The sequence below is a fragment of the Emys orbicularis genome, chromosome 7 (assembly GCF_028017835.1).
Source record: "Emys orbicularis isolate rEmyOrb1 chromosome 7, rEmyOrb1.hap1, whole genome shotgun sequence".
NCBI classification, from domain to species: domain Eukaryota; kingdom Metazoa; phylum Chordata; order Testudines; family Emydidae; genus Emys; species Emys orbicularis.
The window spans coordinates 106319925-106337372 of NC_088689.1; the positions used below are offsets into that span (position 1 = coordinate 106319925).

Here is a 17448-nt window from a genome sequence, read left to right on the forward strand (position 1 = left end):
AGCATATCCTGAGCCAAGATATGCAAGTCAGATTATAGTTCATGAGAGAACAAACTAAAACTCAGATATTTAACATTAATCATTGGAAAGAAACCTATTTCTAGTATATTCCCTTTACATGAGAGCAAATTAAATTTATTTTCTACTTAAAGGAACACAACTCCGTTTACCCTCAAAATTTAGCTTTCAGAAAAACAAGCTTCTACAAAGCTGAAAACAAACACATTTTTTCTCATGAATTTAGAAGCTGGGAACGGGCGACGGGATGGATCACTTGATGATTACCTGATCTGTTCATTCCCTCTGGGGCACCTGGCTTTGGCCACTGTCGGAAGACAGGATACTGGGCTAGATGGACCTTTGGTCTGACCCAGTATGGCTGTTCTTATGTTCTTAAGTAAATGAAACACACAAAGGATAGAAACTATACTAGATTTTTAAACTTTTTTGGTATTAAATAATCTACATTGTTATTACTAGTATATGTAAGGAAAACCTTTTAAAACCATATAAACCTTACAGACAATTTCCTTTTAAAATCAACATTAGCTAATTTTAGAATGTAAATATGTCTTCCTTTTAAAGAGACCAAAGAAAAATTAAGCAATGTAAAACTTGGCATAATGGAATCCTGCTTTACATGGCATAAATTTTGGTAAGCGTGAGTGAAGTGACTGCCTATTTTTGGCAGCTGCTGCCTCCTGTATGGAGGTTTACTTTTGAATGACAGACATTGGATGGGCTCAGAATGCATAACAGACAGTAGAAATGTGGGGAAGATTATTATTTAGTAAAAATATCTCACCAAAAGCATTTTTCAATCATCTTTGTTTACATAAACCTGCAGTTCACAAACTTACAAGAATTGTGAGAATTATTTTTTTTTAAAAGTCATGTTGCTATATAAGAGTAAGAGTTGGGCTTTTTGTTTTTGAGAGAAGTTGAGTTTTTTATCTGTTGTAGGTGATTAACTTACTGTCATATTTAAAGGTGATATTAAGCATTCCACCGTTCTTGCTGACTGGTGGCAGCACCTACAGAGAAACAACAGAAAAATATAGTGAATAAAAATGACTTTGCTTTGAGTTTACACAAACATTTTAATTTTAGGTGTTTCAATTTGGCATCACACACTAAAAGAAAAGTCTCACATGGAAATCCGTGGTGAGTTATATTGTCTTCAACCTGTCAGGCAGGCAATGTGAATACAACCAATGCAAGAACAGATTGCAGCATTCCTGAAATTCTATATTTTCTCCTGCCAGTAGCTTTCAAATACACACAGGCATCAAATCACAAAGAAACAAATTTCAACACCAAGGAAAAATCTGCAGTTTTAAGGAGGATGACCTGATCAGTATATCTGAATAATAAAAAAATATTATGTTTTTTTGTGTTGGAAGGTACTGGTGTCCCCAAATCCATTATTCTGAACTGATTGGATCTGTACAGATATACTCCATCAGCCCAGGGATTGGAAAGTCAAAAAGTGACTCAAACTTATCTTTAGAGAGGAAATAAAGTGTGACTGCAAGCAGCATCTAATAAGGCTCAAAACCACTAAGCTACAAGCTGTCAAACAAACGTACATGAGCAAGAAAATGCCAGTCTCTTCTGAGGCTGAGCCCATTTCCTCAGACCTAATGACAAGGAAGCCTGAACAACTAAGAAGAAAAAAAATGTCATTCCTAAATATAAAGGGAAATACAGAAGAGCACCAGGGCATTGCACAGAAGAGTGATCATGGCACCTTAGTTCTGTTTTCTTAGCAACTTCCAGGACAGAAATCAAAACCACAAAAGAGAAAAACCATCAAAACCACAAAAGAGAAATTCCCCATTGTGCTAATCAACTGAGGGTGAGTAGGTGCATGAAGGGCGAGATGGATTTTGTCCATCTGCTTGACCATCAGGCACATATGGCCAAGTTTTCAGCATGTTCAGAATTTGCCTGCAGATAAATCAGACTGCCTTTTAAAAATGTTTAACTCTATTCAGTGCTTATGAAAGGTGTTGGAGTCATACCTACAGAGATCAAAGTGTAACCAAAGAACAGGTATAACAGGATACCAGGAGGCCTCGGGAGTAGCTCACTCCCCCGTCCCCGTGACCCTAGGGCTGGGAGGAGTTCTGTGCCCCTGACGATTATTGGGGGGGGGGGGCCGTGCCCTTGTTTGCCCCTCCTTGTGCACAACCCTGTGTCCACTGAAGGCAGGACAAGGAGCAAGCAGATTAATCTGCAGCAAAGAAGATTTAGGTTACATATTAGGAAAAACGTTCTAGCTATAAGGATAGTTAAGCACTGGTAAAGGTTACCCGGTGAGGATGTGGAATCTCCGTCATTGGGAGGTTTCTAATAATAGGTAAGATAAACACTTGGGATGGTCTAGGTATACTTGGTCCTGCCTCAGCACAAGGGGATCGACTCACTAGATGACCTCTCAAGGTCTCTTCCAGTCTACATTTCTGTGATTTTATGTTTAGCCTTAACATAGGTTTTTGCATCTGACATCAGAATTGTGTAGATTTCATACTTGTAAGTGCTTTATGGATTTAAGAGTGATTTATCGTTTTCATTATCTGTTTATATTACAGTAACATCTTATTTGCTTATATTACAGTAACACCTAGAGGCCCCAATCAATATTGAGGGTCCATCATGCTATGCTCTGTACAAACACATATTAAGAGGCAGTCTTCGCCAAGAAGAACATACACTCTTATTAGACAAGAAAAACAGCACAGAAAGTTCATTTAAATTCTCCGCTCTTTATTGGTTGGTTGGCTAAAATCAACAAACAGTTAGCAAGGTTGCCAACTGGAGCAACTCCAGTTGGAACAGGTTTTGTATCCTAAAACTTTTCTACTAGAGGAACAAGTTGTAAATATACAGTAAAGTACATTAGATACCAATTTTTAAAATGCAAGAATCTATAGTTTCTCATTCTGTTTCAGAGTGTGTTATATTTCAACAGAAATCATGTTTACTTTTATGCTTGAGACACCTATAATTGTTCATTAAAATGTTTTAAGACTTAATAATTGCCTTTAGGCTATGTTACCAGTTAGCCATCTCTACTCCTAACACAGGAACTATTTCTTCAGCAAATTGCTGCTTTAATTATTGAGTTAACAATTGTACAGATTTACCTTCAAGTTCACTGCCTTTTTGCCTAGTATGTTGCACTTTGGCTTTATATATGGCAGCTAAAAAGCAGCTTTTACTTTCAAATATTAATGTTTTTTCCACAAGTAGTACAAATGATTGTTACATTTGTCTCTTGATATTTTAGAGTTGTATTACATTTTATGGGATAAATCTATCTGCATTCAAATATACATTTAAAGTATCCCCCAAAACTACTGAGGGAAGGATCAAAGCGATGAGGTCTGATCCTACTATTGCTAAAGACAACAAGAGTTTTGCCACTGATTTCAAAGGGAGCAGCCCCATGTGTTATCATATATGTCACAGGAGCTATTTAATCCAAGATTACAAAATTGAGTTGCAATATAATACATCGATGTTGTTCACATTATATGACTATCTCTGTGCAGGGGTAAATGACTGCAAAAGGTGCAAAGCAGTGGAGAAGCAGGCTCTATGGTATCTATAGGGAGTCTATATGGACACACACACCTATGTATACATATGTATTTATAAATTATATCTACAATATATCATATATTCATGATCATGCACCTGCAGTAGTATGTTATCAGTGTCTTTAAGCACTTGGCTTGCATGCAACATTAAAGCAGCACTGTCAAACAGCACTAAAATTTGACTTATTTGCAGGGCCGGCTCCAGGGTTTTGGCAGCCCCAAGAAGCCAAACAAAAAACAAAAACAAAAGCCGCGATCGCGATCTGCGGCGGCAATTAGGCGGGAGGTCCTTCGCTCCGAGTAGGAGTGAGGGACTGTCCGCCGAATTGCCGCCGAACAGCTGGACGTGCCGCCCCTCTCCGAAGTGGCCGCCCCAAGCACCTGCTTGGTAAGCTGGTGCCTGGAGCCGGCCCTGCTTATTTGAATATGGTATAATCTGGTTCAGGGATAGGGAAAGATCTTACAGATTCTGAACAAACATTTAAGAAACTCACCTTTGTATTGCAAAGGAGCTAGTGGAACAAGGTTGATTTACAGTTATCTAAATAGGTATGGCCTACACAAAAAAGGTGCAGTTAATTACCTGACACTTTTCTCAGAGCTGTGCTAATATCATTGATGATACTGTGGAATGAACAAGGAAATAACTAAAATGAATTCAGTACAGTTTATTATTTCGTATTTGCCTTTTTCAAAACTTGCCTGGAGGGTTTTTCTAAAGCTCACAGCTCTAATATTGATCTAATAATTGAGGAAAAATAAATCAATGTATTGTTTTCTATTTTATTGGTAAAATTTACCCACTCTCTCCTAAGGGGTTACACCACAATTGAACTCGGTCCTGTAACTCAATTATTAAAATCAGGTTTCTTGTTTGTTACAGGTGGCTTTACATTATGTGTGAATTTATTCCTGAAACATCTGTTGCTTTCATTCACTCTTCCCAGAAATTACCTCATTTTTTGACATTGTAGAAGGATTATCTAATAACAGTAGATGCACTGCTAACAATGCCTAAAGCAACAGGAGATGGCTAAGACCTGTAAGCATCATGTTTGAAATATCTAGACTCCTTGGAGACACATCATCAAATCACACTGTGCGTGATTCTTCAGCAGCTGACCAACTCTTACCATGCAATTGGCTGTGTGGCAGTCTTGTGGATGAGACCGTTACAAGTAAAGTCCTATCTTTTCAGGGTCCTATTTAAGGCCCTATTATACATTTGGGGGGGAAAAAGCAAGGATTTGCCCCTTCCCTCAGTTTTCTTGGCTAAAATGTTTCTTTTCCATCACTGTTGGGCATTTTGTTGTGAGTCAATTGTTGCCCCAATCCAACTCTGAGATATAGAACAATCCACTTGAATGTTTTCAACCAGGAAGCATCAATGAACTGCTAAAAAAATATATCCATATTTTAGGTTCCTATTTCTCTAGCGTGATCAGTCCCTTACAACCTGTAATTTATAGCTAATAACCAGAGCTATCAGCAGGGCCGGCTCTAGGTTTTTTGCTGCCCCAAGCAAAAAAATTTTTGGCTGCCCCCCACCCCAGCCCTGGGCTCTCCCCCTCCCCCCCTAACTGCACCCTCCTGCTGCTCCAGCCCTGGGTCACGGGTAACTGTCTCCCAGGGCGGGTCATTCAGCAGGAATTTTGGATGTGCACAGAACACAGACAGGATTGGTTCCCATATGGTTACAGGACTGCAGTAAAGTGGAACAATTTTCAGCTTGTGTGACTGGAGGATATCTGAATGCATATTATAAGACTGTCCTACATAAATGAGGAAAAGTTGAGGTGCTTTTAATATACTTTTGTTCCATTCTTTGTTTCTATGGGGAATTTGCCAATGCAATATCACGGTCTTCCTTTTAAACAAATAAAACTAAAACTAAAAAAAAAAAAATTGCTGTTGAAAATAGCAATTCCAGTCCTAATAACCACTGGGAAGCATTTCTTGCTCAATTTATTCTACTTTTTCTACAGCAAGTTACAGTGGATCAGTATATTTGATTTGGGAGAAATGAAGTAACAACTGCCCAAATTGAGCTTGAGCACTCCTGAATTTTGAGGGTGTTCAAATCTGGAAAAGAAAAGTCAATTTCTGCTTCCATGGCTCAGAAGTGGAAATCCTCCTACGTGCCTGGTACTGTATCTAAAGCAGCCCAGTCTAGTAGAGCCTCCCCTCCCTTACTTTTCATTTTAAATTCTAGTGGGATCCACGTACCTCCCTTGCTAGGCTTCAGATAGAGAGGTGCACTGTCCATTTAGTCCACCCAATTCTTTCTTTGGGGCAGAGCCCAGGGCTGGGGTGGCAGGAGGTGCGGGTGGGGGGAGAGCCCAGGGCTGGGGCGGCAGGAGGTGCGGGTGGGGGCCAGAGCTGGGGTGGCAGGGGGTGCGGGTGTGTGTGTGGGGGGAAGAGCCCAGGGCTGGGGTGGCAGGAGGTGCGGGTGGGGGGAGAGCCCAGGGCTGGGGCAGCAGGGGAGTGCAGGTGGGGGGCCAGAGCTGGGGCGGCAGGGGGTGTGAGCGGGGGAGAGTCCAGGGCTGGGGCAACACAGGGGTGAGGGAGGAGCCCAGGGCTGGGGTGGGGGGCGGCAAAAAACCTAGAGCTGGCTCTGTCCCTACCATTCACAGCAAGCTGCAGATTTCAGTTCCATACTCCTTCCCCCTCCCTTTCCTGTTACTAGCGGCCGAGGGAATGCTGGGAAATGTAGTTCTTTCCCTGCTCCAGGGCTGGCTCTATAGGCAGGGAGCTAACGAAGGAACTACAGCTCCCAGGGCCCCCTGTTGGTTCTCAGCTCCCATGCTGGATTCTTTCACCCCTGCAAATATGCCACCCCAAGCAACTGCTTGCTTTGCTGGTGCCTAGAGCCGGCCCTGGCTATCAGAATTGAGGATAAGATACACTATTTAATAGGCTTTTAAAATCCTAACTCTCATGTATTCATATACTTGGCCTATTGATTTATATTCTCACTTACAGTTGTAATAAAACTCATTAGGCAGGTGGTAAACTGAGAATACATTATGCTCAACATATTCATTTTGCTATTAATGTGGCTTTCCACCTCCTCCTTTTACCTATTTCATCCACATTTTGCATTTGTCATAACCCTACCTTCTGAACTCTTTGGGTCAAGGTTTGTCTTTATTGTGTTCATATAACCCTTAGTACAATGTAGGGATGCAAATACCGTTTTAAAAGTTAACAGTTTAAACTATTTAAAATGTTTTGTTTAAACGGTTATAATATATGGAGATATACCTATCTCATAGAACTGGAAGGGATGCTGAAAGGTCATCGAGTCCAGCCCCCTGCCTTCACTAGCAGGACCAAGTACTGATTTTGCCCCAGAACCCTAAGTGGCCCCCTCAAGGATTGAGCTTATAACCCTGGGTTTAGCAGGCCAATGCTCAAACCACTGAGCTATCCTTCCCTAACCGATTAAAGGGCCAGACGGCTGTTGTGGCTAGGGCCACTCTGGCCGGCCCAGGGCCGCTGGGGTCGGCCGACCGGCCCAGAGGTTAACGGTTAACTGGTTTACATTTTGCATCCCTAGTACAAGGAAGCTCTGATCCCTGAATGTTCACTTTGGTTGCTGCTGTAATGATGATGATGATATCATCATCATAATATTGAACCAGAAGAAAGGATCAGGAAACACTCACTCTTTGCACGCATTCACCTTAACTGCAGCTCCCCAGTTAAACGCAACAGCTCTGCTGTGTTTAACAAGAATGAGCAGCACAAAAAAACACACAATTATCTTGAAGTTATCATCAGAGTTTTATAGAACACTTCAGAATTTACCAGCAACATCAAATGAAATCCAGGAAACAAACAAAACAAAACAAAAAATATGCATGGAAAAACAAAGCCACAATTGGCACAACTCACAGGAATGAACAGAATATTTACTCACTGTGTATCCAAACAAAGCAACTTTCTTAAATATCCTTACCATTTTGAACAAACGAATGGGCTCTAAAAATAAATATTTCTTTAAAATATACGTACTAATAGCTCTTATACTCACAACTCTGCAACTTTCACTTAACAATTCAAATTGAACAGATGAAATATAAAATTCTCCATTTGAAAGAGAAACACCACCTTTCTATTAAACCTCTAATCTTAAAAAAAATCCCCTTGGTTTTCCCAAGCAGACCAGCACCATCATCCACCAAATGAACAAAATCATGAAATGAATATACATTAAATGATCAAAATTTACATTACAGACCTTAATTTCATATACAACCACTGGTATTGCAGGCACATTTTTGTAATGTAAGCAGTAAACATTCCAGAGTTAGTGACAGATATTAAAACAAATAGGGAAAAAAATCTCAAAGTTGTGTGAAAAGAAATTTTCATATTCAACAGATGCTACACCATGGCTCCACACAATACTATATAGGTATGAGAGCTACTTAAACACATAAGCTTCAGAAGATACAACTATGATACAGTTTTTAAAACCAGACAAGCAGGAAATAGTGATTTGATACTTAAAGGAAAACTGCAGTGTAATATAAAAGATACTCTAATCACTACCTCCAATTAAAAAAGAATAAATCATCACTGTAAATCCAAACCATTAAAGATGAGGCACTGTCAAAAACAGATATCAAAACAAGTGGTGCCAAAACAAGTTGATAAATTAAAGAGCAATAAGTCTTCAGAACAATATGACATCCATCCAAAAGTTCTAAAGGAATTTAAGAATGAAGCAACAGAGCTGCTATCAGGGGGTAGCCGTGTTAGTCTGTATCCACAAAAACAACAAGGAGTCCGGTGGCACCTTAAAGACTAACAGATTTATTTGGGCATAAGCTTTCGTGGGTAAAAAACCTCACTTCTTCAGAGCTGCTAACAAAACTATTCAATCTCACATTAAAATCACTTCCTATATCAGAGGATTGGAAGGTAGTAAAATTGTAGCTATCTTTGAAAAAAGTAGCTGGGTGGTGCTGGGAATTACAGCCATCATGCCTTCTTTCAAATACCAGTAAAACTGGCTGAAATAACAGTTACAATTAGAATTATAAAACATTTAGTTGACCATGATGTGAAAGGGACAAACCAGCACAATTTCTCTACTCTATATTAATTCTTAGTGCATTTCAGCAAAATAGCAACTAAAGGAGAACTTGGTTGTTATGATCTATATGAACTCTCCAAAAGTCTTTCAAAACTTTTTCATAAGAAGCTATTAAGGAAACTAAGTATTCATAGGGTGAGAGGTAAAGTACTGTCAGGGATGAGAAACATGCTAAATAGAAACAGAAAACAAAGAGCAGGAATAAAATGGTCAGGTTTCGACATGGCAAAAGATCAATAGAAGGGCAACCCAAGGATATGTATTAAGACTGGTATTGTTAATTCAGTTACAAAGGATCTGGAAAAGGGTGAGTGTGACCTGAGAAGTGGCAACATTTCCAGATGACATAAAATTATCTAGGTTAGTGAAGACTGAGGAACTTCTGAGGGACCTAGCAAAGCTAGGTGAGCCTGCAGCACAAAATTGACAACTGTAAAGTAAAGCATATTGAAAGGTATGAAGTGAAATACTCATACACATTGTTGGGTTCTAACTTAACTGTCAGCACTTGGGGAAAAGGCTTGTGGACTGCTGTGAACTGCTCCGTGGAAACTTCTTCTCACTCAGTGTGCAGCAGCAGTCAAAAAAAGCAAACAATGTGCTGAAAATATTATAATGCAAGTCAATTTCTGCTAAATCTTTGTAAAGAAAGGATGACCAAAACTGAACACCTATTATAAGTAGATGGCACAACCTCACCTGGTGGTCACCCTTTCTTTACAAAGATTTAGCAGAAACAGAAGATGTCCAGAGATGGGGTACAAAAACATTTAGAGCAAAGGAAAGACTTCCATTAAAGTAGAGATTCAAAAGATTGAGACCGTTTAGATTAGAGAGGAGATATGACAGTTATAAAAAGTAGTGGATGGTTTAGAGGAGGTACCCAGATGCTCCTGTTTATTCTTTCTCATAATACAAGAACAAGAGGATATTCAAGGAAAGTTGAAGTCAACAAATTTAAACTTAATTAAATAGCATACTTTTTCACACCCACATGTACTCAACCTCTGGAACTCTGCCGCAAAATATCACTCAAAGTTTCAAAAAAGAGATTAGACCACTATACGGATAACAAGACTAGCCACATTTACATTAGATAGGATATTAACAAAACACAAAAGCTATAAGTCCTCATGATGCACGGCGCAAGACAATCACTAGCTGGCAGGAATTAGGAAGAAACTTCCCCCATAGTAGCTAATTGTCTATTAAAGAGTCTTGTCCCTTTTGGTGAAGCATCTGGTACTGGCCAATGTCAGAGATAGGTTGCTGAGCTAATCTCCTGCGGTAATTTCAATGTTCCAGTGTGTTCCAGAGCAGTAACTCCAAGGGAAATGAAACCCGGGGTCAGCCCAGCATAAATCCACTTCAAAGGACTGACCGGTTCCACATTTTTGCATTTTATTTTTCCAGAGCTGGTGTTAAAACTTTGAATTCCAGGATTACATTACAATTTTATAAATACTTGAAACAAAAAAACAAAACAAAAAAACATGTTCCAGTACTCTAATTTGAAAATGCAAAGGTTAAAATCAGCTTCCCTCTCCTCCCTCCCTTCTCCACCAACACTTTATTAGAAATGCCAACAAGCCCTATAAATGTGAATACCTCTTAGGTTCTGTCTACATTAAGGAAATTCTCACTGGTGTAACTACTTCAATGTAGTTACACAGGTGTGAACTTCTAATGCTGACATGCTGCATAAGCCCAAAGTAGGACCTATTCCGAGACAGTTTACTTCACCATGTTACCACTCTTTCACTGGTGCAGAACTTCAACATTAGAGGATTGCACTAGAGTGATTACACTAATGTAGTTATACCAGTGTGAATTTCCTTAATGTAATAGCATCTTACTGTGCTCAATCCTACAGAAGAGGCAGCTCTAGATAAGATCCTGGAGGATAGGTCCATCAATGGCTATTAGCCAGGATGAGCAGGGATGGTGTCCCTAGCCTCTGTTTGCCAGGAGTTGGGAATGGGGCTAAATGGACCTTTGGTCTGACCCAGTATGGCCGTTCTTATGTTCTCTTACTGCTTTGATAGAACCCTCATTTAACAAACATACTTTCTGCTAACTTCGTATGGGGCTGCGTGACTCAGAGGGTTAGTAAAGGCTTAGAGAACTTTTCACATCTAGATACAGATTTCAATTAGCCTAGGATAGCAGTGACCAAAATCTGTTCAGTGGCTCATGTGAAATGTGCGGTTCCCATACATAGGGCCCTATCAAATTCACGGTCCATTTTGGTCAATTTCATGGTATAGGATTTTAAAAATCATAAATTTCATGATTTCAGCTATTTCAATCTGAAATTTCCCAGTATTGTGATTGTAGGAGTCCTGACCCAAAAAGGAGTTGTGGGGGGGTCACAAGATTATTGTAGGGGGGGTTACAGTACTGTTACCCTTACTTCTGCGCTGCTGCTGGCGATACCACTGCCTTCAGAACTGGGCAGCTGGAGAGTGGCAGCTGCTGGCCAGGAGCCCAGCTCTGAAGACAGAGCAGCCACCAGCAGCAGCGCAGAAGTAAGGATGGCATGGTATGGTATTGCCATCCTTACTTCTGCGTTGATGCCTGCAGAGCTGGGCCCTCAATCAGCACCCGCCACTCTCCAGCTGCCCAACTCTGAAGGCAGCGCCGTCACCAGCAGCAGCGCAGAAGTAAGGATGGCATAGTATGGTATTGCCACTCTTACTTCTGCGCTGCTGCTGGTGGGGTGCTGCCTTCAGAGCTGGGCACCCAGCCAACAGCAGCTGCTCTCCGGCCACCCAGTTCTGAAGGCAGTGCAGAAGTAAGGGTGACAATACCGTAACTCCCCTAAAATAACCTTGCAACTCCATTTTGGGTCAGGACCCCCAATTTGAGAAACGCTGGTCCCATGAACTCTGTATAGTATAGGGTAAAAGCACACAGAAGACCAGATTTCACAGCCTGTGATGCGTTTTTCATGGCTGTGAATTTGGTACACAGACAGTTTTAAGTGAACAGGTATCCACACCACAAAAGATGCCATTGAAACAGACACTAACTGGCATCTTTGTTGAAGTTTTCATAGAGGGCAAGAACCAACTAGGGCAGAGACATGAAAATATTATTTTGCTCCTAAAAGTTGTCCCTGTAGTTTGGAGTTCAAGCACATTTGCAAGATGCAGAGTTTGAGGTCTGTAGCAAACCTGAATAAGAGGATTTTGGGCTCCAGAGATATCAATTCAATGCCTTTCATAGCATTAAACTAACTTTTAAATGAGAACATGCACTATATACCCTAACCTGTTCCTAGTCATCAATGAAAGCTTTGACACTGGTTTCAGTGCTTGTATTGAAATCCCATGGTATCTGTGAGTATGATGTTAATTAACACTGTCTAGTAAAGCACAAGGACATTTACAGAAGCATGGACTTTCATTAAATGTTATCTTTGTTTTCACCTGTGTGCTCAGCCAAGTGGCCTGTTAGGTAGGCTGAGAGCTTATTACCAAGGCTCTAACCTGCTATCTTTGATCCCTAGCCCCTTTAGGATTCCTTGACAAGGAGGCGGGGCTAACTCAGGAGAATAGGGGTTTAAAAAGCCAGCTCCTAAGCAAACAGAGGAGCTAGCAAACAGGAGCAGCAAATAGGGGAGTTTTGTGAAGGAGTGTGAGAGGCAGATACACCTACCAAACATAGTCTAAACTCAGACCAATAACTGCCCCCCACCCTCCAAAAAACCCAAACAAACACACACAATCCTGCAAAAGTAAAAATAATCCAGGCAGAAGTCCAGCAGCAGAGTGGGGGCTATCCAGTTTATTGCACTGAATGCAGCATCTATCATTACTTGCCTCGCAGGCAGGTGGCATATGTGTGCATTTGGTGCAAGCAACTCATGGCTGTCAGAGACCGGGCTCTTGAGACCAGAGTCACTGAACTGGAGGGGCTAAGGGAGACAAAGAGGACTTAGAGGAGACTTTCAGGGTCACAGTAGAGTGGTTCCACCCCTGTACTGACAGCCCCTGTGCTATTGAGGAGGATGAAAATCTTGGGGAAAGAGAACATCAAGCTGGAGTGCAGGGAAATGATCCCATAGTTGGGACCTGCCTTCCAGATGATGTCACAGTACCCTCTTGCACTGAGGATACCCCTGTAGGGGAGGGACCCTAGTTACTAGGAAGAGTAAGATAATAGTAATGGGAGATTTAATCATTAGAAATATAGATTGGATTTATGATGACTGCGAGAACTACATGGCAAATTGCCTGCCATTTGCGAAGGTTGCAGATCTCTGGAGACATCTTGTGATAAATGAAGGGTGGGGGGGTAGCTCCCTTTTATGGACACCCAGCCAGCCAGTTAGCTATAAAGTCCATCTTGGTGGCTGTTCTCTGCTTGCTTTACCTGTAAAGGGTTAACAAAATCCCCCAGGTAAAGGAAAAGGAGTGGGCACCTGACCAAAAGAGCCAATGGGAAGGCTAGAACTTTTTTAAATGGGGGGAAAAAACTTCCCCTTTGGGTCTGTTGTGTTCTCCGGGAAAGAGGGGAACAGGGAGAGTTATGCTATGAGAAGCTTTAAGCCAGGTATGATCATAAATCATCAGATCATACCTAGAAATTTCAAAATACATCTGGAACTTAGGTTTTTTAAATCTAGCAAAAGCCTAAGTTCCAGATGTATTTTCTTTCTTTTTGTTTTTAATATAGTTTGCCTTTTTTAAGAACAGGATTGGATTTTTGGTGTCCTAAGAGGTTTGTGCATATGTTGTTTATTTAGCTGGTGGCAACAGCTGATTTCCTTTGTTTTTCTTTCTCAGCTCTTCCCTGTGGGAGGGGGGAGGAGGAGGAGGAGGGCTTGAGGGTACCCCACAGGAAGGAATTCCCAAGTGCGCCTTTCTGGTTTCAAAGGTTTATTTTGTCTTTGGGTGGTGGCAGCATCTACCCATCCAAGGTCAGAGAGAAACTGTAACCTTGGGAGTTTAATACAAGCCTGGAGTGGCCAGTATTAATTTTTAGAATACTTGTGGGCCCCCACATTCTGCACTGAAGTGCCAGAGTGGGGAATCAGACAGACTTATGTGCAGTGCTGGGGAGGAGCCGGTGATTGTGGTACACATAGGTACCAGTGACACAGGCAGAGGTGAAAGTAAGCCAGTACGGTACGATACGGTGTACTGGCAAGAGCCGGTACACAGCCAACCGTACCGGCCGGGGGCAGCTTCCTCAGGTCAGTGATTTAAGGGGCCCGGGGCTCCAGCAGTGATTTAAAGGGCCAGGGGCTCCCGGCTGCCGCTACCACAGCAGAGCCCCTGGGCCTTTAAATTGCTGCCAGAGCCCCGCTGCTGGAGCCCCGGGGTAGCAGCGGCAGCCGGAAGCCCCAGGGCTCCAACGGCAATTTAAAGGGCCCGGGGCTCTGCCGCGGTAGCAGCGGCCAGAGCCCCGGGCCCTTTAAATCTTGATTTAAAAGGCCTGGGGATTTAAAGCCCCGCCCCCTCCGGTTGAGGCCCCGCCCCTTCCAACTAAGGCCCCGCCCCCTGCTCAGGACTCCGGCATACCGATAAATCCTTTAAGTTACTTTCACCCTGCCTTCTTCCTATTTGTGAGTCTTGGTATGTTTATAGCTAAACTATGCAGGGGTGTCATACCCTCCCCCCAAGTCATCTCTTTTCTAAATTGAATAGTTAAAGTTTTTAAAATCTCTTTTCATATGGAAGCTGTTGTATTCCCCTAATCATTTTTGTTGCCCTTCTCTATATCTTTTCCAATACTAATATATCTTTTTTGAGATGAGGTGACCAGAACTTCACACAGTATTCACGAGGTGGACATAGCGGATTTATTCAGTGGTATTATGATATGTTCTGTCTTATTTTCTATCCCTTTCCTAATGATCTGTTCGCTCTTTTGAATGCCATAGCACATTGAGCAGATGTTTTCAGAGAGCTTTCCACAATGACTCCAAGATCTTTCTTGAGTGGTCACAGCTAATTTAGAACCCATCAATTTGTATATATATAGTTGGGATTCGTTTTTCCAATGTGCATTACTTTACACTTATCAACATTGCATTTCATCTGCCGTTTTGTGGTTTAGTCACTCCTTTTTGTGAGTTCCCTTTGTACCTCTGTGTAGTTAGCTTTGGATTTAACTATGATGAGTGATTTAGTATCATCTGCAAACATTGCCTCTTCACTGTTTACCATCTTTTCCAGATCATTTATGAATTTGTTGAACAGCACAGGTCCCAGTACAGATCCCTGAGGGACCCCACAATTTACCTCTTTTCATTATGAAAACTGACCATTTATTCCTACCTTTTGTTTTATATCTTTTTAACCAGTTACTGATGAATGAGAGGACTTCCTTCCATCCCATGATTGCTTAGTTTGCTTAGGAGCTTTTGGTGTGGGACCTTGTCAAAGGCTTTCTGAAAGGCCAAATGCTCTATATCAGCTGGATATCTATATCATGCTTGTTGACACCTTCAGAGAATTCTGATAGATTGGTGAGGCATGATTTCCGTTTACAAAAGCCGTGTTGACTCTACCTCAACATACCATGTTCATCTATGTGTCTGATAATTCTATTCTTTACTATAGTTTCAACCAACTTGCCTGGTACTGAAGTTAGGCTTCCTGTCCTGTAATTGCTAGAATTGTCTCAGCTTTACATTAGCTTTACATCAGCTTTACATTAGCTACCTTCCAATCATCTGGCACAGAGGCTGATTTCAGCAAAAATCAGAGTAACATACCACAGTTAGTATTTCTGCAATTTCGTATTTGAGTTCCTTGAGAACTTTTAAATGAACACCATCTGGTCTTGTTGATGTGTTACTGTTTAATTTATCAGTGTGTTCCAAAACCACCTCTGCTGAAACCTCAGTCTGGGACAGTTCCTCAGATTTGTCACCTGAAAAGAATGTGGGAATCTTCCTAATATCCTGTGCAGTGAAGGTCGATACCAAGAATTCATTTAGCTTATCCACAATGGCCTTGTCTTCCTTGAGATCGCCTTTAGCACCTCAATTGTCCAGTGGCACCACTGATTGTTTGGCAGGCTTCCTCTTTCTGATGTACTAAAAAAAAATTTTTGCTCTGAGTTTTATGTCTTTTGCTAGTTGCTCTTCAAATTCTTTTTTTGGCTTGCCTAATTATATTTTTATGTTTGACTTGTTAGAGTTTAAGCTCCTTTCTAGTTTCCTTAGTAGGAGTTTACTTCCAATTTTTAAAGGATGTATCTATAAAGATCTATAAAATCATGAACGGTGTGGAGAAAGTGAATAAGGAAGTATTATTTACTCCTTCACACAACTTAAGAACCAGGGGTCATTCAATCAAATTAATAGGCTGCAGATTTTAAAAAAGTATATAAAAGTACTTCTTCAAGCAACGCACAGTCAACCTGAGGTACTCATGGCCAGGGATGCTGTGAAGGCCAAACGTATAACAGAATTAAAAAAAGAATTAGATAAGTTCATGAAGGATAGGTCCATCAATAGCTATTAGCCAAGACGGTCAGGGATGAAACCCCATGCTCTGGGTGTCCGTAAACATCTGTCTGTCAGAAGGTGGGACTGGATGACAGTGGATGGATCACTCGATAATTGCCCTCTTCTGTTCATTCCCCCTGAAGCATCTGACATTGGCCACTGTTGGAAGACAGGCTACTGGGCTAGAGGGACCATTGGTCTGACCCAGTATGGACATTCTTATGATCTTATGTACCGCTAGACTGTAAAAGAGAACAGTATTTAACATTTTAAAGGGATTGTCAAAAACGTGTGGAAACATGCAGCATATCTCACCAAATCTTAATAGTCAAACACTGGTGCAGGGGAGGAAAAACTATGAATGCGTGAAGCTAACTTTTAAAGACATGTAACTACAGTAGAACCGCAGAGTTATGAACACCAGAGTTATGAACTGACCAGTCACCACACATCTCATTTAGAACCAGAAATAGGCAATCGGGCAGTAACAGAGCCCCCGCTGCCAAAAAAAAAAGACAAATACAGTACAGTACTGTGTTAAATGTAAACTACTAAAAAAATAAAGGGAAAGTTTAAAAAAAGATTTGACAAGGTAAGAAAACTATTTCTGCGCTTGTTTCATTCAAATTAAGATGGTTAAAATGCATTTTTCTTCTGCATGACAAAGTTTCAAAGCTGTATTCAGTCAAGGTTCAGTTGTAAACTTTTGAAAGAACAACCATAATGTTTTGTTCAGAGGTACGAACATTTCAGAGTTACAAACAACCTCCATTCCCGAGGTGTTCGTAACTCTGAGGTTCTACTGTGCTACTTAACAGACGGATCAAAGCAAGGCAGATCTTTTTAGTGCTGTCAGAAGCACAGCTTGTAATCTCCTTTCCTAGATGGTTTTTTATTTGTTTAGCTTTGATTTAGTTTAGCTATAAACATACCAAGACTCACAAATAGGAAGAAGGCAAATGATCTTTTTGGTAGTCTTAACTTATACAATTTTTGTATTATGACTCATTCGCTGTTTCTCTAATGCAGGGGTGGGCAAACTACGGCCTGCAGGCCGCATCCAGCCCGTCAGACATTTTAATCCTGCCCTTGAGCTCCTGGGGAGTGGAGTCTGGGGCTTGCCCCGCTCTGCGTGTGCCATGGCTCTGCGCGGCTTCCAGAAGCAGCAGCATATCCCTCCTCCAGCTCCTATGCGTTGGGGCAGCCAGGGGGCTCTGCACGCTGCCCCCACCCCAAGCGCCAGGGCTGGCTCCAGGCACCAGCTGAGCAAGCTG

At 41.4% G+C, this 17448-nt stretch overlaps 1 protein-coding gene across 1 annotated transcript in view; it reads right to left on the bottom strand.

Annotated features, from left to right (window-relative positions):
* Positions 1-17448, bottom strand: part of IL17RD (interleukin 17 receptor D) — a 95585-nt gene that overhangs the window by 30856 nt on the left and 47281 nt on the right. The window contains exon 2 of the mRNA XM_065408470.1: positions 977-1034. Within this exon, the coding sequence (XP_065264542.1) occupies positions 977-1034 (58 nt within the window). The remainder of the gene's footprint in view (positions 1-976; positions 1035-17448) is intronic.